Source organism: Stomoxys calcitrans, chromosome 4 (assembly GCF_963082655.1).
Source record: "Stomoxys calcitrans chromosome 4, idStoCalc2.1, whole genome shotgun sequence".
Classification (NCBI taxonomy): Eukaryota; Metazoa; Arthropoda; class Insecta; order Diptera; family Muscidae; genus Stomoxys; species Stomoxys calcitrans.
Genome location: NC_081555.1, coordinates 31,687,697 through 31,712,289, shown reverse-complemented (window position 1 = coordinate 31,712,289; position 24,593 = coordinate 31,687,697). Strand labels below are relative to the sequence as shown.

Below are 24,593 nucleotides of genomic sequence, written 5' to 3'. Positions count from 1 at the left end.
TGGCCAAGTCAAATTCCATTTCCAAGACGTTTTCAGCTTTGAAAAATCAAAAATTAATTTCTACGATTCAAAAATTTTCGAAAAAAAAACACACCTATTGTATCATATCACGCTGTTACCGCGTCAAAATAGAAGGAAACAAATATTGTGGCATTGTTGTCTTCACAAGCATACTCGCGCATATATTGAAATAAGCGATTCGTCTCAATGCACATTTATTGCTGTGACAATAAAAGCGGCGAACAAGAAAGACCCTTCAAAATTACAATGGAGGATGGAGGAAAATTGAGCTCAACAAAGAGAAAGTACAGTGGAAAAATTAATAACAATAATATTTAGCAGATAGAGTGGAACGGACACACATATCGAGGGGTATTATGTTTCCAATCGGATAAATCGATATGCTTCAAACATAAACGAAAAGGTTTAAAAATCCCATAGAAATGTTTGCACTCACTCGTAGGCGAAAAACAGTCAAATTCAATAGAATAGAATAGAAGACGAAATAAAAAAAAATACCCTCCAGAGGGGAGAGAGCCTCATTAAGCGCCACCTACACGAAAAAGCTTGCAAACTTCCCCTTAATCGAAATGCATTGTAAAGTCTCAAGTGATGGTGGCACCAATCATTTAAAGTTTTTTTTTTTTTTTGTTTACAAAAATCCCTACCAGCTTCTGATTTATAGCAGGAAAGACTTTCACGGCCAACTTTGTACTGCTGCTCAGCAGCATCAAGGCCAAGAAGAAGAAACGGAGCTAAGATTTCCTATGAATATATACTCGAGTGCAATATAGCCCCATCTACATATACATGCAGTGCAACAAAAAGTGTAAATAGTATATATATGAAAATTGCCTAGTGTTAGCATATGTGTGTGTGTGTGTGCTGCCTTACAATTAAAGTAGGTCACAATTGTACGTACAACCATTCTCTTGGCTACATTTCATCACAGCGACAACAGCAGCAGAACGTCAGCAAAAACCTACTACAGCCATTAGGCATCCCACCATTAAATTTTCCCCCCTCCCCCTCCTGCGCTTATAAGTCTGGGAAAATGTCAATAAAGATTCTCCCTATTGGAAACAATAATAACAGAGAAGAAATAAAAAAAAAAAAAAAAAAAAAAAAAAAACAAATTACAACAGTAAATGAAATTTGTTCATACTAACCTTTTCAGTCCGACCGTTTTGTTTGAACCCAATTTGCTGAGTTTGGGCTTCTTTGTGTTAGCTGCGATCGTTTGTTGGCGGGGATTCTGGGATTCTTCGGGCTGTGCTGGCAACTTATTGCTGACATCGGTTGCCGCACTATGTTGATGTTGGTGGGATGCGATAGCGTCAGTGGAAAATGTTTCCTCAGCTATGCCACAAACATTAACATTGACAACGTCATCGCCACAGCCCTCTGCCGAAGTGGCAGTGGCTTCCGCTAAAGCACCACCACCAGCACCGCTACTGCCATTACTGTTTCTTCTATTGTTGTTCAGGCTGAAAGAGTTGTTGTTGTTGCTATTGCTGCCATTACTATTCTGACGCTTAACCACCGGAGTCGATGATGTGTGGTTTGTGTCGTTCAGCAAATGGGTGCGTTCATCGTCATAGTACTCATGGCCACCAGCAGATGCCACATTCACATTTGCCAGCAGGGCATCCACCTCGGTATGGGAATCTGCTCCAGCCATGTATTGCGAGTTTAATCTAAGACTTAGGCTATTGCGTGGTGACGAAAGCAATGGTCCTGCCTGTGCCTCACCAACGTCTCCTTGATGCGACGTTGCACCACGGCCACCATTTGAAGCCGATGTTTCCTGGGCAGGTATTACGTAGGATAGCATTAATGGTGCTCTTCCTCCTCAGCAGCGATGATGTTGATTCTTCGATGTCGAGGTTTTGTGTAGTGTTTGCACTTTTCTGCACTCCTTCTCGTCACTCGTATGATTGCAGGTGTCGCAGTTGTCTTTGTTTTGGTTTTGTTTCGTTTCTTTGGATCCTTTCCTTTCGCTCTGGTTTGCTACTCACAGTTCCATGCAGTCTTTTTTTAGGGGCCACTTCCGTATTGACGACAATTCTTCAATTATTTTTTTTTTTAATTTCTAACTCAGTTCAAATTCGTTTCAGTCCCAGCACACAAAAAAAAAAGAGTGCTGCTGTCAGTCAGTCTTATGTTTACGTTCTTTCTTGCCTGTCCACGATACTCCACACCTTTTGGGGGATTTTATTCACTAAATTCCCGAATGAATGTTTACAATGCACCTTTTAATTTTTACGACTTTTTCGTTCGTTTTGGCTTTTTTCCTTTTTCGCATGCATTCCACCACTATTATTCCATACACCATTTACACCAGTAGCAGCCAGCGTTGTTTAAGCGTTTCGTTTTTCCTATTTTCTATTGTTGGTTTTAGCTGTGTTTTGTTTGTATCATAAAATTCAGTTCAGGCGCATTTGGCAAATTCGTTTCGACGTCACTTGGGGTAATTTTTTCTTTTATACGAATATGATTGATTGGATAAATTGGCTGGGCTTGTATAACACCACAATAAAAATTTATATCACAAGAACATACAAAAAACATGCACAATTATTTTTTAATTTTTTTTTTTAAAGGGGCAATTTGTTTACGTCGGCGGCGCGGCGGTTGTAGTTGTATTAAAAATAATTCTCTGCAACAACACCAACAATACAGCAAATCGATTTTTGTATGCAAAAGTCGACCAAACCGAATTTGAGTGGTTATAAAATCGAATTATCGATTGTATACCAATCGAATGCTATCCAATCTAGTGAATGGCTTATACCGGTTGATAATTTTCGTAGCATTAACGTTGCCAGATGACACAGATAGGAACTTCATTGCATGGGCCGGTCACATCAAAAGAAAAATCTTTCGGCTATAAATGCACAGGAGGAGGCATGTTATTAATTTGCCTATCTCGATTGATAATCTGGGTTTATGGGCAGTAACAAATTTTGCTACCGTGTCCGCATGAATGTTGTCTAGTCCTGCTTGATATGCCGCTTGATCTAGAGGTTCTCTCTTGTAGCGTGGGCTTCTAGATCAAGCGGAATATCAAGCAGGTCTAGACAAAATTGTGCAAAATTCGTGCAGACACGGTAGCAGATGCGGTAAATGGCTACCGGGTGAATGTAGTCCTTGGAGAACGACCGCCTCCCATTTCACCTGAAGAAATTGACCTCCCCCGGCAAACCAGAGTAGTTCTGGCTTAATTACGTTCCCGCAGATGCAGACGCCTCAAATCCTCATGTTCCGATTGTAACCAGGGACCGCACGATACACGTCACCTGTTTAACTGCCCAGCCATACCCACTCGACTCAGACCCAGATACCTGTGGACGCACCCCATCTTAGCCGCAGAGTTCCTGGGTCTCGATACTCAACAGAATCAAGCAGACGAAAGATAGAACACAACAAACTGCTACAATAACAACAACTTTTGCTTACCCCTAAAAAATCACCGATGGCCATTGTTTATTTAAAGGCACCAATAACTCCCCTTGTCATATCGAAAATTATAGGCACTCAATATTTAAGAAGGGAGAGGTGCAGCCCCACCTCTCACTGAGACTCTCCACTCGTTACCGCTGATTGTCCGCCACTGTAAATGCAGCCACCTCACCAACCTATGGACGCTGCCGCTTGATAACGAAAAGTTGCAGCCTGGGGGATGCTCATAGTTATCCCATGCTGGGGCCTGTTATGTCACCCTGTTACGCAAAGAATATTTTATTCAAGCTTCGTACTTAAAAGCGAAATTTTCTGCACCATTATCGATACCCAAAATTTCCTATGGCAACAAAAATTTTGTTTAAGGTACACCACAAGACTTTTTGATTTTTTTTCCAAAAAGTCGGCTTTTGCAAAAAGTAGCTGTTTCGACTTTTTGTCAAAATTTTGCCTAATTTTCCTAATAAAACACTTCTATATCCTGCAAGTTTTTGTAAACGTTTGCCATCAAGACATGGCGAATCAATTAAAGGTGGTTTCATTGGTACAATAAACATAAATCATATTGTGCAATTCGCCATCTTGCCATCAAGCTGATCGATGTTTTGCCAACACACACAAAGAAATGTATGTGCGTGTGTGTGTATACGTATGCGTAAATAAGCAGAGAATATGCGACTTCAATCTTCTTCAATTCAACTTCAAAATCGATAATTCGACTTTTTAATCATTAAAAATCAACTTCGACTTTTTTTTACACAAAAAGTCGACTAATCGATTAGTCGAAAGTCGACTTTGGGATCCCTATCTCAAATTAATAATCACATTCAGTTTTTATTTAACTGTCGGTGGAAATTGTTTTTACAACTTTTAATCTTTTTAAGGCTATAAAGAAATATTCATGTAAGTAGTAGAAGGCGAAGAGAAGAAGGATTTTGACATGAGCAAGCATATGCCAAAGACGTGATGTGTTTAACAAGAGTTTAACATTTCTTTGTTTTGTTCAAAAGAGACGAGACTTGGTGATGTGTAATGGGCTGCTTAATTAAATAAGTTGCTGCCCTTTCTTTTTTTCGGTGGATGGCATGAATCACACACATAAAAATTAAAGATCAATACAAAACGGGATGGAATTGATCGATTTTTTTTAGAAATAAGATCCAAGAAATATGTATATACACATATATCTGCTGGCATATGGGCTGTGGTCCAACTGTGTTCCCATTTTGTGTTTTACGACTGAATAATAAATCAAGACTTCAATGTTATTTTTACCTTATATGGTATTCCTAAAACACTTGAATAGATGAAGTTTTTTTTGTATTTTTTGCTTTTGCAAAGACAAAAAACAAACAAATGGACGCAACGAACGCTTGCTCCATCGTTGGAGACACTGTTAACTAGAAAATTGAAGTTATGGCGTAATGAGTCATATCCGACAAATAAATGTATCTGTAACGCTGTCATAGCGTTTATGTTGTTGACACAAATACTGATAATTGTTTTTTTTTTCGTCTTCAACAAAAAAATCTATTTTTGGTCATTTCAGTCACAAATTCTTATTGGATGATCAGTAAAACAATTCGTAATTGAATTTCCATGCAGCAGATGTGTGCAATCATCACCTTATCTGTTAAAATTTTCTGTAATCATTGTTCACCTTTAAACAATCAGTGGAAAAAAAGTACAGAGGGGTTTTCTAAGGGCACAAAACTTTGAGACGTAAACATTTTTGGGAAACTTACTTTAACTGGGTATGACAACATTTGTTCCACTAGCCAAGATGGATTTGCCAGATCTAAAGCCGCATTGATAGGGCCCAATTATCTCTTTCACACATAGTAGTATGCTGAGGTTCCAATCATCGGGTATGCGTTCTTCTAGCCAGATTGCGCAGATAAGCTGATGCATACGCTTTATCAGCATGTCGCCTTCGGTCTTAAATTGTTCAGCGGGTAACCCGTCGGCTCCTGCTGCCTTGTTGTTCTTTAGTTGGGTCACTGGTACCTGGACCTCATTCTGACTAGGTGGTAAACATTCTATACCATCATCATTGATTGGTTCTGCGGTATCCTCTTCGCCGCCAACGTCGGACACTAGCAGTTGGGTCAATCCCATGGCAGCCGGTTGTATGTACCCGATTGACTCGATAAATTCCTTCATCGGCAAGGGCTGCCGCCTCAGTGTACCACACACTGCTACAACAACAAACTTGTGGGAAACGATAGTTCGGGAATATGAACAAATTACGTCAGGGTGGTCTATGGCGACTCTTAAATGATGGCAATGCAGATATATGTTAATAACTATAAATTTAATACAAAATTGTCCAGAAGCTAGTGGTTCTAAAGGAATGTGCAGACTGTTGCATGTAATTTGTAATCATGCCACTTTAGGTTGAAAAAGATATGATGGTCAAAATGTACTACATTGGGTAACTAAAACTGAGCCGCATGTTTTTTGAGTTAAAGAAACAGATGAGCAGATGTTTTAATATTAGAATTGCATATATCTTTCACATCCATACCGTATTTCCTGAAGGCGGTAGGGTTTTGGGGAACCTTACAGGCTATTGCTTTTCTAATTATTTATGTTTTATTTATAATATATGGATGTTTTTCTTCTACTTTCAGATCAATCATGTCTTCTCGCAAAACTGCCGGTCGTCGCGCTACCACCAAGAAGCGTGCTCAACGTGCCACCTCGAATGTCTTTGCCATGTTCGATCAGGCACAAATAGCAGAATTCAAAGAGGCCTTCAATATGATCGATCAAAATCGCGATGGATTTGTAGAAAAAGAAGATTTACACGATATGCTAGCGTCATTGGGTAAAAATCCCACCGATGAATATTTAGAGGCAATGATGAATGAAGCACCTGGACCCATCAATTTCACAATGTTTTTAACATTGTTCGGTGAACGATTGCAAGGAACAGATCCCGAAGATGTCATTAAAAATGCTTTTGGTTGTTTCGATGAAGAAAACAGTGGTGTGCTGCCCGAAGATCGACTACGTGAGCTGCTTACTACCATGGGAGATCGTTTCACAGATGAAGATGTATGCATTTTTATGAACCAAGTTGGGAGAGCACTTAATATGTATTTTTGTTATATTTTTCTTCTAGGTCGATGAAATGTACCGTGAAGCCCCTATTAAGGGCGGTCTCTTTGACTACATCGAGTTTACCAGAATTCTTAAGCACGGTGCTAAGGATAAGGACGAACAATAAATGTTGATTCCCTCATACCGACACATTCCCCCCCCATCCGTATTATATCCCATTAATATATATATCTCTAACGATCCAGTCATGATTCACATCTGTAAATGTACGACAATACAAATGATCCCCGTTTTTTTTTTTATTATTGTGTCGTTTAATTTGAAGGAATGAATTGCATACATTTTTATATTTCCTTTTTTTTTAGAAATCTTACCCTAACTTAAGTCCATTTCAAAATGCCTACTCTTTTTATCCATCCAATTGCCATCAAACTATTTAATCTCTGATATTGGATATGTTTATTTGTTATCAATTTGCTGGGTACTTAATTGTTTGTGTTGCCATTACCAGAAGAAGAGAAAAGAGAAAAAAACAAAACAAAACCGTAGCTATCACTTTTATAAGTATTAATACGAAAATCATTTACATAGAATAAATAGCATGGATTTATCCAAAATATAACATTTAAATAATGTATACAAATATTTCAAACAAAAAAGTTACAGTTAGGAATTGAGGAAAATCTGCTCTTATATCGAAGGGTGATGATTTATTATAAGGACATTGATAATGGATAGCAACCCAACTACGGTTGCGTTGCCAACGGGCGAAATTGCTATAGAAATTTCCATTACTGTCAGGATTCACTGAATAAGGTAAAGCCAAGCGATCAGCCGACAAACATTTTTTTTTAATTTTTGGCAGTACTTGGCACTGATGATGTCAACTTATTCTCTTATTACATTCATTCTTTGTTTACGTTTTCTCCTATTTGATGACATTTTAATCGATCGATTTAACATTCTTCATGATGTTCATGGGGCCTTCCACTTTATGTTTTCGCATGTGACCTAACCTTCCATAAGTGAATCCTGCATAACTGTGTTGAGTTGAATACTTTTTTTACAATTTGCTTGAATGAAACAGACAACAGTATCCAAAATTATTCTGATCTTTATTTCATGATTCAATATTCTGGCAACACAACTATAGCTGAGTTGCAATCCCTAATCGAGCCAAAAGATTCCTTATGCCATACGTCACCACTTATTTAAAAAAATATTCATGACTATAAGGCATTGAACTATGAAAATCGAATTATATTTCGGTGTTGTAAAAGGTCGTACCTGTTTGCTAAATCTAGCTTTTTCTATCGTTATCCATATGTTCTCTTAATAATTGAGATGCGTTAAAGAATGACTTAAAAAAGCCTTCCTTACACAGAAAAATATCTCGAATGTTATCTTTCTCAATTAAACAATAATGGCCTAAATCACCATTTATTTTCTTTTTATCACTTGATTCGCTCGCCAATTCATTGAAAACAGCTGTTTTTATAAAGGGAAACAGCTGTTTGCGCTGAAATGGCGAACGAATCGAGTGACAACCTCGAACATTTCCACTACAACGGACAAGGTCGCGCTGGATTTCATAAGTCGTTCGAGATCGATATCTACCGTACCATAGGTTGGTAGTTGTCCCTCTGGTTATTGGCGGTCATCAATTTCCTGCTGTCTGGCTATAATCACTTGGCTTATGAACATCGCCACCAGGGTGACATGGCTTTGGCATATTAGTTCGCCAGCTCTACGCTTTGTATGGTGAAAGAGATAGAGCTGGCAAAATATCGATGGCACTTGATTGATGGATACTATCGCAAAAGTTAATTTTTTTGCAAAATCAAAAAAAAAAAAAATAAGCACTCCGACACTGAATGTATCTTTTAAGATACATTACGCCTATAGAGGGCGCAATTTTCATCCGATAAGTTATCATATTGTGCTATGATTTCTCTTATGACTTCCAACTGGCTTTATTATTGGTTGTTGTTGTGTTGAGCAATGAGACGGCAGCCCTTGCCGATGAAGGACTCCATCGGGTCAATTCGGTATGTACAACCGGCTGCCATGGGATTGGTTATATTGGCTTCTATATAAATCGAACTCCTGATTTTTACTTCTCATTTTCGTTTGAAATATAGGTTCCCATCACCTTAACGATAGTATCGATACTATCGATATTTATTATTAAAAATATCAAAAATATCGAATGTGGCGACTATTGATAGTATGCCAGCTCTAGAAAGAGGATATAGTAGAATGGTTTTGTGATACCCGAATACTCCGTTATGGAACAAATCAGACGGAAACTAACTTCTCACAAGGAAGGATGTCAGTATAGCTTTCGGTATCATAACTGGACGCATAGAACTACGAGCTACTACCATGCAAAGTCGGTGCGGCATGGTTGAAATACTCACAAATGTGGCCAGCATATGGTGAGGGCATAAGCACCACTGAAAAATGTTTTCGTCAGGATTTGAAACGGGGCGTTTTGGCACTATAGGCGATATTATAACCTATGCATCACGGTGGCTGCCTATAAAAATTAAAGGTGATTGTGGCATTTCTCCAGACCACCATTGCAACATCTCCGGGGTATGTATAATGACTTATGCTGGCAACCTGTTATATCATCATTGACCGAACATTCCACTTCAGAAGAAAGCCGATTGGAAGGGCTTCAGAGAATACACCAGTCGCTGCTTCAGAGAAATAACAAATTGTTCACTACAAATATTGAGCTGAATGTGAAAGTCGACGGAGTAAAGATTCCGATCATCAAGCGCCCCAAAATACTTGGCGTCACATTTGGCAGCTTTTACATATTTTCCCCACATGCCACACCAACTTGCTATAAGGTAAAAAGTAGAAACAAGGTCCTCAAGTCACTTGGTGGCAGCACTTGGGGTACAGACAAAAAAACTTTTTTGATCACGTAAAAAACAATTGGCCCGTCTGTGGTAAGTTAAGCAGCTGCAGTGTGGTCTTGTCAGCTCTGTGACACGCTCTTCTCAGTTCTTATGTGGACCACCTCCATCAGGAGACAAAGATCCTCTTCGGGCGAAGACATAACTACATGCTCCTAAAGCAAGCTCTCCATTGTACCTGAAGAAATTGACATCCCCCGGCAGACCAGAGTAGTTCTGGCTCAATCACGTTCCGCCAGATGCTGCCGTCTCAATTCCGACAGAGCAAGGATTGGTGCCGACGTGCAAGATGTATGTCCCATTGTAACCAGTGACCCCACGATACACGTCACCTTTTTTAACTGACCAGCCAGACCCACTCGACTCAGACCCAGATCCCTGTGGACGCACCCCATCTTAGTCGCAGAGTTCCTGGGTCTTGACACACAGAAGAATCAAGCAGACGAAAGATAGAACACAACAAACTGCTACAACAACATTGAATTACACATGTATGCTTTGTTCGGTTATATGACCTGTGTAAAATGAATATATTTAGGTTTATCGCAGCAGTACAAATTGTAGAGATCGATGAATTGAAAGAAATTCTTTAATTTTTCTTTTAAGAGTCTGGCCAGTTGCTAGTTTATAGAATATTCTTAAGCAGGTGGTGGTTCCAAACCAATCACTATTCATATTTTCGCGCTTTGACTCGAGTTTCAGCATTGTTTTGGCCAATTTCCGTTTTTGGACATGGAAAAGTGGCTTATTCATTATCTTGTTATTATGAAAACTGACATTTGGTTAAATTCTCATGAGATTATTCATCAAAACTCAATTGATTCGGTTTAATCGTTTTGTTTTATTACAAAATTATCTCAAACAAGCCCATGTACGTGTTTCTTACTTTCTTTTTGTTGTTGTATTTAATGAAATTATTATCCTTTATATGTATGGTGTTATATATGTATGTGTGTTAGTTCACCCCATTAAGATGTCTCTCATCAAGTGTGCAATAGTTTCAATTTATTTATGGGTGTTCCAGAGTGGCTTAAGTGTTCTGAATGCATATATTCCGAGATATGTACATACATAACAAGCGAAGCGCAGGCATTGGCATGAAAGTCACGTATCAATTTCAATAAAAATAAAATTTACATTCGACATTAGCAGTTTTTGTTTGCGGATTGGCTCTTCTTCAACTGCATTGCACACACATATACACACACAGACAATATGAATTCCTGAGAACAGTATGCAGTATAATAGATGTTCAAACAAAAATACTGTTTCTTGATCATTTTTGAGTTCAACCACAGTGGGGTGGGTGTTTAAGCGTGAGAGAGAAAAACAATGGGATGTTTTTTTTTATAAAATTTTGTATGAAAATGTTATTTGTTTTCGATATATAAATATGTATGTACGCAAATTATAAATGCTTTTACAAAGTAAAGTATGTCTTTCAGTAATATTAGATATTAGGAATGAGTAAAAAATACGTCATCCAGTTTTGCAATGAGAGTTGGTAAAGTGCTACTGGTACGGCCTGGTTGAGTTTCTGCTGCAGCACCGGCTGCCGCATTTGCTCTTCTCCTCTCCTCTGCTTAAGAGACATGCATGCATGCCAACGATAAATGATTGGTGACTCTAACCTCTCTTCTCCTCTTCGATGACTTCCTTGGTTGGCAACGGATTCTTCTCGCATGTCTCAGTATGTTTCAATTTTTTGGAATCGAAATTCTCAATGCCAGCAATGAAATCATTCTTCTCCTTTTCCTTTTCGATTGCTGAAATTAGAGAAGATAGAAAGATACAAACACAAACGAGACATTTAGAAAAACAAAACAAAACAAAACAAAAAAAATAGTTGAATAAATATTTTTGTAGATATTTTTTACAACACTTTGGGAGATTTCGAGGGGTGGCTAGAGCGCGCCCATTAAAGGAATATAACTGCTTGGCACATATGGCGATTTCAATGAAAACGGCAGCAGTGGCAACAGTGTTGATGACGACAACAACAGCCACAACAACTTCAAATCAACCCAACAACGGGTAAATAGTGTTGTATTTCATGCCATATTTGGCAATGATTTACAACAAGATATTTGCAAACACTTTATATGGTAATATAACAACAACAACACACACTTCTCTAGGCTGCTGCTGTTCGTTCAATATTTGTAATTAGTCATTGTTGTTGTTCACTGTCTGTCTGTGCGCTGCCTGCTCTCAATGGCTTTCGCAAAACACTCGTCTTATACAGATCTATGTATGTATGCATATACATATGTATGCAAGGTATGTTTCATTTGCAGCAACAACAAAAATTCAAAAAAAAAAACATTTGAGGTCAAGAGCATTTTCGAATAAACGCGTAGTATGGAGCCAAACATCACATCTTGTTCGCTCGCTTGCTTACCTTCTTTGTCTGGCAATGGATTTTTCTCCTGAGTTTCGGTGTGTTTCAGATTGGATGGATTAAAGGATTCGATGCCAGCAAACAATGACTTTTGAGTCTTTTCAGCTGCTACATCTGTTAATAGAAACATTTTTAATTTGAATTACTCATTAAAACAAAGATGTTTTGTATTTCTTACCTTCGGCTGTGGGGAGAATGATTTTTTCCTGAGTGTTGGCATTTTTCAATTTGTCCGTATCGAAGGTTTCAAGTTGGCTTTTGAGGGTTTCGGCAACTTTTGGAAGATCTTTAAGAGCAGGTGCAGCCATTTTTCTAACTGAAATCAACAACCAAAACAAAGCACACAGAAATTAGTTATAGGAACCTACAACAATTTTAAACTATTCAAAATCAAATCCGTGACATGTTTATTTATAAGATGCTCGGTCATCAGCAGCTTATCCCATGCACTGCAGCAATGCAATGCAGAATATCTATCTGCCTATGTAATTATATTTTGAGATGGACATGTACATATTTACACGTTTTATATTTCCCGCTGAAAAGGGTGACGACAATATTTTGTTATTTTGTTTTTTATTTTAATTGTCAGGTAAACTTTAATTTGCAACACGATGTGTGTGTATGTCAATTCAGTCAGTTTGAATGAATTCTTTTTGTTTTTGTTAACAAAATGACAATTAGTATCGTTCCGGATTAGAGATTTGGGGCTAGGTGTTCAACATCAGTGAACACGAAAATTTGATGTTGATATTTTTATTAAGAAAATCTCAGAGCTTAAGGAAAACCTTTTCAACAATAAAACATTGAAACAAAAATTATACAATTTCTAAGCAAAAAAAAAAAAAAAAAAAAAAAACATTGGTGAAATATAAACAGTTCTTCTGACCTTCCATCCTAGCACTCAGAGGGCGGAGACTTGAAAAAAATTAAGAGATATTTCCTTACTATATCCAAGGTAATCCCTTTAACGCTAAACGCCTGCGTTCGAATCCATACAAAATGACCAAAAAACAAGTAAAAACATGATGAGTTCGATATGGACGAATCTTGGGAACCCGACCGACCGTGGGTTCTACTAAAAATTCATACAAATTAACTTTGTTGAAGGGCACATGTGTACTTAACTTAGAAAAACTTCTGTAACATCAGTCTAAAATTGACCCCAAGATGGGTCGAAAAAATCTTATCGGGAGAACGGTTTATATGGGATCCATACTCGTGGCCTAATTCTCGCATCCGTTATCGAGCGAGTTTTTGTTCGAAGATTAATTCCGTTCCGTAAATACAGATGGCCTACCATCGTAATTTGTCAAAAAGTTATCGAATTCGAGGAAGAAAAATCGATACGCCAAACATATTTTGCCATCTCAAAGGTAAACAATGTAAATATGATTGTTGCTAAAAACAGTTATTACTACTATAAAAAAAAACAAATAAAACGTGTTTTAAACAATATGCAATTGTTTTTTAATGATATTTTAATGTTTTTATACTATAAATTGTCGTTTTATGTGAAAGATAATTTGCTTCGCCAAATTTGGCTTAAGCACAAATCTAATTTTTGTCCAATTTAAGGGACCTAGAATGTGAATATATCAAAATTATTGTTTTATTTTATGAAGTAATTACTTCGATGTCCTATTTTTAGCGTAGTTTCTTGAAAATAGACGATAATTTGTTATTTACGATAGGTAAATTGCTGCGAGCCAAACACTTGCACATTTCTATTCAAAGTTTCGAATAGAATTAATCGATAAAGGGTGCCATACTCCAAAAAATGCGAAACTCGATCGTAATAAATTGATTTGCGGATGCAAGAATTAGGCCCAGTTCCGATTTGGACAGTTCTTAAAGTTGTTGTTGAAAGTTATAACAAAACACTACGGCTTCTAGGGGTTAAAAACGATGGACCATTTCGTATGGGAGCTATATCCAAATCTGACGCTATGTGATTCATTTACAATCCTCAAAGACCTACAGAAATTAACGTCGGTCGGAATATCAAAAATACGACAAAGTCGTAACAGACACTTCTTGCAAAATTTTAGCCAATTCGCATAACAATTGCAGCTTTCAGGGCCTCAAGAGATAAAAATAGCAAGATTGATATATATGGAGCTATATCTGATTATAGAAGGACAATGCAATGCAGAGGTTATCATGTCCGTCCGCCTATGATGCTGAACGCCTGGGTACCAATCCTGGCTAAAACATCAGAAAATTTTTCAACGCTGAATTTTTGTCTGCACATTTGAATTTTTGTTGTTGTAGCCCTAGATTTGTAGAAGGGTAGCAGCTTTGGCCACGAAATTTTATGTTGATTGCGCTATATAGAACCAATTGCAGTGAGAGGATAAATTTTTATTTTTTTTAGATTTAAGAAAAATATCACAGCTGCGATATCAAGCCTTTGACATTTAGATTTACTGCAAATCAAAACAAAAATAAAAAAAAATTGTACTCAGCTGTTCGCATGAATTCACCTTATTAGTGCGTCCTGCATTTGGCATAACAGCGTTAATTATATACAACTCTGAAATTGCAATATGTCATCAGCAAGGTGGATTCTTTTTTGCATATTCTCAGCTCATGTACGCACACGTATACACACATGCATACAAATTTCTTTGTGTGTGTGTTGGCAAAAAGGTCCTTCAGCTTTATGGCAAGATGGCAGATTGCACCATATGATTTGTGGTTGTTGGACAAATGATACCACCTTGGTTTTGAACGTCAAAAAAAATCCACAGAAGCTACGCAGATAGTAAAAAAATGTCAAATTTGAAGCTTGATAGCGAGCGTCATTGTGATGCCCCGCGTGAAGTAATTTTTTTGGTCGTCAAAGTTAAAAATTGTTTAACTTTTGTGAGTTGCTCTTTTAACATTTGGTTGCAGAGTTCCATTTTTCAACGCGATAAGAAGTTTAATCTTCTTTAGTGAACACTGCCCGCAAGAGTGATGAAACTGAGAAGAAAAGGAGTTCCTCCATTCATTTTGTTAAGGCTTGTTAACTTGTTTGCCGCTCGAGATTTCAAGGTAAAGGGGTGTTCGTCTCCATTTTTGGGTTGGGTTGCTCATTTTCAAAACGTCTTTAAATATTTTTAACAATTTCTAGGTTGAATGTTTTCGCATTTATTTAAGAGCAATTTGTTTTCTTCATAGAATATAAATTTATAATTGGCGAGCTCTTAAAAAATCTTTATTTAACGTTATTCAACCATTGAAAAACAACGTATCTATTTGAATATGCATAGCATGTTCATGAATTAGCTTTGATCTTCCCTTTAAAATGCAAATTAATCATTAGTCAGTCCACCCTAATACATTATAACGTTACATTTGTTTATCGAAAGAATTCCGATAATGGTGATAGGACTGACAACATATCGAAATCTTAGTTTGCAAAGTATTTAATTCCTAGATATATCATTTTGACAAAATCAATACTTTAATTGAAGAAAGAAAATTCATTATAAATGGTGCACACAATTATACACATATGTACATACATATGTGTGTATTTATATGAACGAACACACGCACCTCAAGGTTTGTATATAGTAAATTTATTGTACCGGCGTTTTATCACTAACGATTGACTAACCGATTTGTTTGCATTCAAAACAGTTGGCTGTACGGTGAGGTGTTGGCGTAACTGCTGATGATGGGGCTGCTCCACTCTGGTGAGAGAACACTATGTATGTGGGATTTTGTGTATCCAATAACCACAGACAGAAATACTACAATGATCCAAAACAAAAACGAAAAAACAGAAACAGCAAACCGGCGAATTAACGCTCAACACTGAATGAACAACAACAACAAAAGCAACAGCAACGATGAACAAACAACTACTCAGCAGCTTCAAATGAAACAAAGAAGAAAGTCAGGGCAAAAGCAATACACCACAACGACGTTGGCGACAACAATAATACCAGCAAAAGCGACGAAAAAACTTCGATGTTTCATACTTTCTTAATCATCTTATCGTCTTTTACTTGTATGTACTTATATATAGCGCAGAACCCTTGTCCATCAGTATGTAGTCAGTGTTCCTCCAAAAGCCAGCCATGGGAGTAGCATGTACTACATATACATAAAAAAGTATGTGTGTATGTAGCCATTAGTATGTGCATTTAGCCAAAAGCATGGAAGAAAAACCAAGACAGACCGAGGGACAAACGGACCATTTATTTACCCCACCAACACAACATATGATTCATGACAAATTCATGGGTACATACAAAGGGAGGCTAACCATTGGGAGTTTAGTTGGTTATAAATATAATTCAACAGTAGTCCACACCTACTTTTTTTAGTTTTGAATATTTGGTAGTTTTATTGAGCTGCACGCACATTTATTCTTGTACAAACGTATGAATATATAGGTATATGGGTGTGCAGGGATATTTACCCTTTAGATTTCTACAGAATTTTAACTAATAATCCTTAAACAAATAGGTACCTAGTTGGTTTTTTCCAAGTGCTTTGGCCCTCCACCCTCACTCCTCGCTCTGATTGAGAATGACGAATTTATATACGTATATGCAGGCATGAGTATTTTTTAAATTTCATTATGATAAATGAATTTTACAAATCCTCAATACAATGGGCGACGATGCCGGCATATAGACAACATATAGTAGCTGAAACTTCCTTGGCATAATAAATGAGTGTGCAAGGAAATGGAAAGTAGGAATTGTCATGTCTCCTGTTATTTGAACATGTGCCGGCAACAACAGCAAACCACTCATATGGTATATAATAAGCCCATGCTTTTTTCTGTTTTATAGAAAATCATTTACATGGACATGTTGTTGCTGTTGTTATTGTTGTTGTTCCCTTTCGAATTGCTCTGCCTCTTTGTACAACTTGGCAGAGAAAACTACCACCAATGTCAAGGGAACATAGGCATAACAGCAGGGTTGATGTTGTAGCACAATATCCGCCCAATAGTTACATTCATTCTCTGTTATAGCCAGCCTGTTTGGTGTTGTTGCTGTTGTTAGGGTTGTAGGTGTTTGAAATTGTTGTAAAAACATTAATTTCAAAAAGTATGTTATTGATGAAAGCGTAAAATTAAGTCGTTTATATTTTTCAATGTCAAACTCTTAAATTGTTCTTGGCAGTAATGAAAACCCCATTTTGAAACACTAAATCTAATGTGAAACAGAGACAATAATAGGGGAAACATACCCTCTCAAAGAAAAGTTGACTCATGTCCTAACAATCCACATAATAAGATAATGGGAAAAACAATGCTGGATACATGGATTTGGCATGTGAAGTCCAATGAAGTGATTAACAGATCACTTATCTAAATTTTTGTGAATAAATGAGGGTCATAGGCACAAGAGACCCTCCGATTTCTTGATAATTTTGGCGACATTTGTCGAGAGCCACTGTTACTAATGGGGTACTACCTATGTATGTTAAACCCATGGCAGCGGGTGTACGTAGCGGATTGATCCGATGGATTTCTTCATCGGCAAGGACTGTTGCAACAACAACCTATGTATGCCCGCCTATGAAACCAAAAGCGTAGATTTTCATCATGAAGGGCACACTCATTTGTATGCCCTCTTTCGTAAAATGGAGGTATACTATCTAGCCATTCCGTTTGTAACAACTCAAAATATTAATCTGTGGCCCCAAAAAGTTTATATATCGTCTTGACATTCCAAGTCGATCTAGCCACATCTATGACTTCGTCTGTCGAACTCACGATAGTGGTCGAACGTGTAAAGCTAGCCGCTCGAAATTTTGCATACATACTTTATATTGACGTAGGTCGTTGGGTATTCCAAATGGGCTATATCGGTTACAATGTGGATATAGCTCACATGTGAATTAGTCCTTCGACTTGATTACTTGAGCCCCTAGAAGCCGACCTGTTCTCGCGGCGCTAGAATGGCCAACCTGTTTTCGCGGCGCTCGGTCCTTTGGACTGGAACGAGCTTGCTTACCTACAGGAGCTTGACGAAAAACGCCACCTCCACATGAAAATGTAGCTACAACAACACCCTATCTACCGATTTGACATCTTGAGCCCCTGGAAGCCGCAATGGTTATACGAATTGGCTGAAAATTAGCACACAGCGTTCTGTCAATACTTCCAACAACTGTGTGAATTAAAGTCAAAATCGTTCTATAAACTGATATAGGTCATATATAAACCTATCTCCCGATTTGACATGTTAAGCTCCTAGAAGCCGTAATAGTTATACAAATTGGCTGAAAATTTTCACGCAGCACTTCCAACAACCATGCTACCGAGAGCCACACTTGTGGTTCGATTGGGCTGGAAATTCGCACATAGTTTCCTGTTACAATTTTTAACAACTCTGCCATGTACGTCCAAAGCGATCTGTAACCGGATATATCTACCTCCCATATAAACTTGTCTCCCGATTTGAAGTCTTAAGCCACTGAAAGCCACATTTTTGTTCGATTGGGCTGAAATTTTGTACGCATTGTTTTTTTTTACTTTCCAAATCTGTCTTTAACCTCATATAACGTTTCTACTTGTTTAAAACCGGTTCCATGTATCGGCTTGGTCTATTGGGACTGCTGCTTTTTCCTATGGAAAGATACTCAACATGAGGTTATTTCTGTTACCCAACCTTCGGATCGGGGCTGCCAGATTAATTTGGAGGAAAATCAGCAGTTTAACACTGCAATTAAAAAAAAATCTTAAAAATAGACGAAAATTGGTTTTTTTACGAAAGGTAAATTGCTGCGGGCACAATTCTATTCGAAGTTTCGAATAGAATTAATGGAGTCCCAGTGGGAGGCCGGGGGCACCGGCTCTTGCACAAATACTGAGTGCCTATGATACTCGATACGACAAGGCGAGTTATTGGCGCATTTGAATAACCAATGGTCATAATGTGCCCACAGCGATCGGGCTCACCTATGGAGCTTGACGGGTATTGCTATCTCCACATACAAAAATGTGGCTACAACAACGTGTGGAAATCGTGGCTTCGATTACCAACAGAGAGTGTGGGGCCGGAACAAGCTTGCTCACCTACAGGAGCTTGGCGCAGATTGCCACCTCTACATGAAAATTAGGTTACAACATCAACAACAACAGAAAACCAAGTAAAAACCTGTCAAGTTCGGCTGGGCCGAAACTTGGGAACACACAACTATGGATTCTGCTGAAAATTTACACAAAATAAATTTAGTTAAAGCCCTTAATTTTTCCCTGTGCACCAAATTTCAGCCGAACAGGGTCCAATTTGGACCGTACTTGGCACAGTTTTTGAAAGTCATGAAAAAAAACACTTCTTGCCAAATTTCAGCGCAGTCGGATAACAATTGCGGCTTCTAGGTGCCCAAGAAGTCTAATCGGGAGATTGGTTTATATGAGAGCTTCATCAGCTTCTAGAACGATTAGGGCCGCACCGGCATAGTTTTTTGATGTTTTTTTCAAAACATTTGAGAGCAGGCAAAATATCGATATTTAATTTTTTGACTAAATACCGATTGATGTTTTTCCGATGGATACTATCGGAAAAGTTTTTTTTTGCAAAATTAAAAAATAAGGGAAGCGACACTAAATGTATCCTTTTAGATGCATTGCGCCTATAGAGGGCACAATTTTAATCAGATTAGGCTAACATTTTGCACAATGATTTCTCTCAATACTTCCAACTGACTTTATTAATCTTAGTTTTATTTGGTCTATGTTGCTTCCATATAAATCGATCTCCTGACTTTTAGTTATCATTTTCGTTTTAAATATATGAGATGGAAAAATAACGATAGTAACGATATTTATTATTCAAGCTATCAACCCCTTGGAGCCGGTTGTACGTACCGGATTGACCCAAAGGAGTACTTCATCGGCAAGGGCTGCCACCTCAGTGCACAACACACTGCTACAACAACAACAACATTATTAAAACTATCGAAAATATCGAATGTTCCTATTATCGATAGGTTCTATAGTTCTATTTAAGATCCCAAATCGGGAGATCGATTTATATGGGAGCTATATCTAAATCTGAGCTATTGCAACCCCTTATAACCTACATCAATAAGAGGTCTCTGTGCAAAATTTCAAGTCGATATTTTTATTAGTTCGACCTCTATCGTAATTTCCACAAAGGGAAGGACGGACATGGCTAGATCGACTCAGATTGTCAAGACGATCAAGAATATACATAGGTGCATATCTATTTTATAGGGTCTCCGCCATCCTATGGTGGTGGGCATAAAAAGATAAGAACTTTAAATTATCAACACACACCTAGGGAATATTTTACTGCAAGCCTTTATAAGTCTCTATTTATTCATTAAAATACATAACGGTCATTGGGCCCATCAGTATCATAAAATGGCTAAATCAATAACTATAAATATTAACTATAAGTAGTGCACTGATGTCTAGAGAAACATTCGAGTGACTAAGAATACCCATGTAGATTTCTTTAGTAATATTCATAGGACCGATACTATTTGTTCTTTTGTTTGTAAACTATTTGTTACCCTTCCTCTGTAGTACTTTAATTGCTTTTGTTTTGATAACATTGTTTATAGCCATATAATCATTTATTTATAGGAGATTTGTCATGCAGAGGTATAGTGACCAATTTCAATGAAAGTCTTTGATGACTAGATGGATTAATATAGAAAATTTAATGTGAAAACCTAATGAAAACAAAATTCTTCTCTACATTGAGGAAAGGGTAAAAAAAAAACACATGAAGAATACCTACTTGACGCTGACCACCTGGGTTCGAACCTTGGCGAAAACATCAGGAAAATATGTTCAGCCGTGGTCTTTCCATCCTAATGCAAGAAACGATGTAAAAACTTCTTTCCAAAGGAGATGTCGCACTGTGGCACGCCACTCGGACTCGGATATAATAAAAGGTAGATCCCTATCTTTGAGCTTAAACTTGAACTAGACAACACTCATTGATATGTGAAAAGTTTGACTCTGTTCCTTAATGGAATGATCATGGGTAAATTTCAAAATTTTAGCTGAGTCTGGACGTTGGCATTTTTCTACGAAAAGGGGAACGATTATCATTTCGCTAAAACTTTAATCGGACATCAAATATTGATAGATATAACAAAAACCTGCCTGATGTTCCTTAATGGGACATACCAAATACCAAATGGGGATACCAAATACTGTAATGATGAATACAGGTAGGCGGATTGCGATAACAAAAATAAAATGTATTTTATTAGGTATTTGCCTAAATATATGGAAACTACAATCTTGGCCAAAATTTCCTACACATTTAAATTTACATTCATATGTAGGTATATAATTTTTTCCCATAAAATATGTTAAAACTTATTCTAGCTTTAATCAATGTCTTCCCGCATAAATCAAAATCTTGTTTATTGCTTCCCCTGTGAGTCGATGCAAAAGGGTTTTCAAACAAAAAAAAAAAAAAACAATTTTTTTTTATCAAAGTCATCCACAATAGCATGAAGCAGCAGGAGGGGGAGCGTTACAAACATCGGAAACGAAAGAAAATCAACAAAAAAAAAACAAACCAACAAAATTATATACATTTTATGTTCATGCTTTGAATTTTAAATTTTTGTATGCAAATGGACATGCCACACCACACATACTATCACACAAAAGACTACTCGCACTGTATGTACATATATATTTCCTGGCAGCCAAAGGGTGGATAAATGCACATATGTACACACACACATGCCGACATATATGTGTTCACTTACTCCCTCTCTTTTTCCTTGCTGCTATGTGGCGGCAACAGAAATTTTAACGGAAAAAATGTTTCTTTGTTTTAAAAAAATGAATGCAGTGACTAATTTCTGTTAACCAAAACCGACATCGCCACGGCCTTCATACAACAACCACCAACCAACGCCTCCAAAAACAACAAAGCATAAGAACTGTCCAATTTTAGACCTAAATAAGAGAATGCATTGACGTCGTTGCTTCTTGTGTGTGATTAACCAAATCGAACTAAATAATTTTTATCGCAATACTCCCTCCTATATTGAATATATGTATGCACATATGTATATATATATGTATAAGGCCATACATATACATAACTACGTATGGCCACAAATATGTAAGCATTTAGATTAAATCGTTGCGATATATTGATGATTCAGACTGATTTCATGAAGACCAAGTCTTTGTTTTACAATCAATTCGTCGACATTTCATGTCATCATTATTTTATTAACTCTTTGTCGTTTATGGCTCTGCATGCAATCGCAATCAGTCTTGTCTTGCCTTGTCTTTCTCCCCAGACCACGCCCTTGGCATATTGCATTCTGGACAATTATTGAAACAGGTGTGTACTTTTAAAGTGAATAACATTATAAGATATTGTTTGGTACATTCCCCCCAAAAACAAATCTCATCAAAGTCGCCCGCCACTTTAACTAGACTGCCTACTGTATTAATTATTTTTCACAGCCCACTTTAGTTGTTCATTTTTTCCCCAACTGTCTGGACAATTGAACTGCAAACGATTTCTTTGCGCCGAAATCTATGCATGTATTGTAAGCCGACTGTTGTTGTGAATGTACATCGCACAAACATCTGGTGTACATATCTCTGAGTGTATGCCGTCTTTTAACAGTACCTTAAAAATACATTTGTTTAAAAGTCATGATCATTTTGCGAATTCACAAAAGGCAAGCTATCGAGTTATCTATTGGGTTGGACGGACGGGCGGACGGACACAGCATTGGAGTTGGATGATTCAAAGCCAGAAGAGAAGATGAAAAACGTTACAAAACTAACTGTGTGTGCGATTTCTTTCTAATTGGAGTTTTCAGACAGACAACACAGCATCGCTGTTAGAAAATTTCTCCACTAGAAATTAAATCAAACATTCAACGTATGTATCTTCTCTTTCTCTTCAACAGAGGCCGCTTAACATTTCGCATTTTCACACAACAAAAACAACAATTTTACAGCAAAATTGCCATAGAAGAATGTTAAAGAAACCAGTTGGAAATGTGGGGATAGATATATGTACACATTTTAACATATTTCCTCTTCACATACATACATTCATTTTTTGCAGTTATTACTCATTTTCCCCTTCGTTCTTTGCAAATGTTGCAGACAACTCCATTTCAATTTGCCGGTTCAAAATCACACGCACACACATACACAAATACACTTCAGCAAGCAATCTGCAATCTGTTTGTTTAAACTATTTTATATGTAAAACAAATGTCAAATTTACTCTTTACTTCAGCTATATGACGAAGGATAAATAGAAAATCTCAAAGCGGTCTTACCTTTTAAAAATTCAAGTGGATTACAATTCTCACAAGTTTTGAATGAATTTATAGTTGATTTTACAAAAAACAAAACGATTTTTACTCCTTTATTAGTCCCACCCTTTTAAAAATTTAAAAGTTTACCTGATTCCTGATCACTGGTTGGTGCTTGGCTATAAGATGGAATTTGGAAGATGGATGGAAGAATGGTCGCTCAACCGAAAGTGGAATGGAGAATTAATTGTATTTTGCACTACATTGTACAATTTGTGCGGATCCCTGTTTAAAGTCGAATAATCGATTTTGAAGTCGAAAAGAAAGCTGCACCGAGAAAAAAAAAGCTGCACACAGACACAAGTTTTGCTTTGGCCAATTTTTTTTTGTCTGTTAGGGCAAATTTCAAATTTTCAGTTTATTTCTCTTTCGAGACGAGCTTAATGATCTAGGATTTTTTGCATGGCACTCGATTTCCTTGTCCGATTTTGATGAAATTTCATATATTCGTTGTTTAGAGCATTTATATTGACGTAGCAATTTTTTTTTTAACAATTTTCTATTTTTTTTTTCTAAATTTTACCTTATCTTACCTTTTAAAAATTTTATTTCACTGGTTGACTGTTTGGTTGGTTGGTCGACGGTAAATTGTTCCGACTATTCGTTTGTTTGCTGTTTAATTTACTCAATGATTATGATTGTGGTCTGAAATAGAGATCCCAAAGTAGACTTTCGACTAATCGATTTTTTGTGTAAAAAAAATCAAAGTCGACTTTCAATGAATAAAGTTGAATAATCGATTTTGAAGACGAAAAGCACAGGTGCTCTACATGGTAAAATTAAGAGGTATTGTCATTAGCACAAAAACAAAAAACTATCCCCAACGCAACTACCTTGAGTGGCAAGTGCCATAAATTGATGTGACAAAGTGGTATTGGATATAAACTTTGTTTTACAACTTATAGCACGTTAATAGTGAATTTTTCATGATCAGGATTTAACTAAATTCAAAAAGAAATCCTGTCCGTTTACACTGCGTTTTTGGAGATTTAAGTAACATGCACAAGCGTACATGCGTATACATTTATATGCATATCACACACATCCATACACAATTCTTGAAAAAAGTTACTGTAAAAAGTTGTTCGAGTGGGACTACCTTTTTTGAGCACAAGCTGTTTTTTTATGCGTAGCAATTGTTACAGTTATGAGAAAGATGGTTAAATCACTTATTTGCTTTCATTCGACTGACAACAAAAAAAGCTGATTTCTTTATGTTTTTGTCAGAAGGAATAGAGTACGTTCTAATCGAAAAAAATTTCATGTGCTATTTTGAAAAGTGATCTTCTTATGTTAGTTTCATTTGTATCACACGACATGTCAACTCTACATGTGCTAAATTTGACATGTCATAAGACATCTACATTCCGTGTAATAGAGCCTTTAATGATGTTCATGGGGCCTATCCACTTTCTGTTTTCGCAAGT

General features: G+C 37.1%; 3 protein-coding genes and 1 long non-coding RNA gene across 5 annotated transcripts in view; 2 read left to right on the top strand and 2 right to left on the bottom strand.

Moving 5' to 3' along the window:
- Positions 1 to 2,651, bottom strand: part of LOC106084543 (WD repeat-containing protein DDB_G0292056) — a 98,089-nt gene extending 95,438 nt beyond the window's left edge. The window contains exon 1 of the mRNA XM_013248294.2: positions 1,170 to 2,651. Coding sequence (XP_013103748.1) covers positions 1,170 to 1,834 — 665 coding nt within the window. The 5' untranslated portion in view covers positions 1,835 to 2,651. The remainder of the gene's footprint in view (positions 1 to 1,169) is intronic.
- Positions 2,652 to 4,256: 1,605 nt separating this feature from the next.
- LOC106095274 (myosin regulatory light chain sqh) lies at positions 4,257 to 6,827 on the top strand. Its single transcript, XM_059368134.1, has 3 exons — positions 4,257 to 4,365; positions 6,096 to 6,522; positions 6,590 to 6,827. Exons 2-3 carry the CDS (start codon positions 6,103 to 6,105, stop codon positions 6,692 to 6,694), a joined length of 525 nt encoding a protein of 174 aa, XP_059224117.1. The 5' UTR covers positions 4,257 to 4,365; positions 6,096 to 6,102; the 3' UTR covers positions 6,695 to 6,827.
- A 3,452-nt stretch (positions 6,828 to 10,279) lies between these two features.
- Positions 10,280 to 23,809, bottom strand: LOC106084548 (thymosin beta). Of its 2 annotated transcripts, none has more exons than XM_013248304.2 (4): positions 23,700 to 23,809; positions 12,038 to 12,175; positions 11,860 to 11,973; positions 10,280 to 11,224 (listed from the first exon to the last, which is right to left on the bottom strand). In XM_013248304.2, the coding sequence occupies exons 2-4, from the start codon at positions 12,165 to 12,167 to the stop codon at positions 11,085 to 11,087; spliced, it is 384 nt and encodes a 127-aa protein (XP_013103758.1). In that variant the 5' UTR covers positions 12,168 to 12,175; positions 23,700 to 23,809; the 3' UTR covers positions 10,280 to 11,084. The 2 variants fall into 2 exon arrangements, with proteins under 2 accessions (XP_013103758.1, XP_013103759.1); XM_013248305.2 differs by lacking the exon at positions 23,700 to 23,809 and adding an exon at positions 23,257 to 23,338.
- On the top strand, positions 12,550 to 16,171 carry LOC106084549 (uncharacterized). Its single transcript, XR_009398035.1, has 3 exons — positions 12,550 to 12,817; positions 15,216 to 15,411; positions 15,490 to 16,171. It is a non-coding gene; the product is annotated as an uncharacterized LOC106084549 (long non-coding RNA).
- Positions 23,810 to 24,593: the final 784 nt, after the last annotated feature.

Coding starts and splice junctions, on each gene's coding strand:
- LOC106095274 (XM_059368134.1), top strand. CDS start 6,103: ATGTCTTCTCGCAAAACTGCCGGTCGTCGCGCTACCACCAAGAAGCGT. Junction 6,523..6,589: donor ATCGTTTCACAGATGAAGAT/GTATGCATTTTT, acceptor TTTTTCTTCTAG/GTCGATGAAATGTACCGTGA.
- LOC106084548 (XM_013248304.2), bottom strand. CDS start 12,167: ATGGCTGCACCTGCTCTTAAAGATCTTCCAAAAGTTGCCGAAACCCTC. Junction 11,974..12,037: donor CATTCTCCCCACAGCCGAAG/GTAAGAAATACA, acceptor TTCTATTAACAG/ATGTAGCAGCTGAAAAGACT. Junction 11,225..11,859: donor TCCATTGCCAGACAAAGAAG/GTAAGCAAGCGA, acceptor CTCTAATTTCAG/CAATCGAAAAGGAAAAGGAG.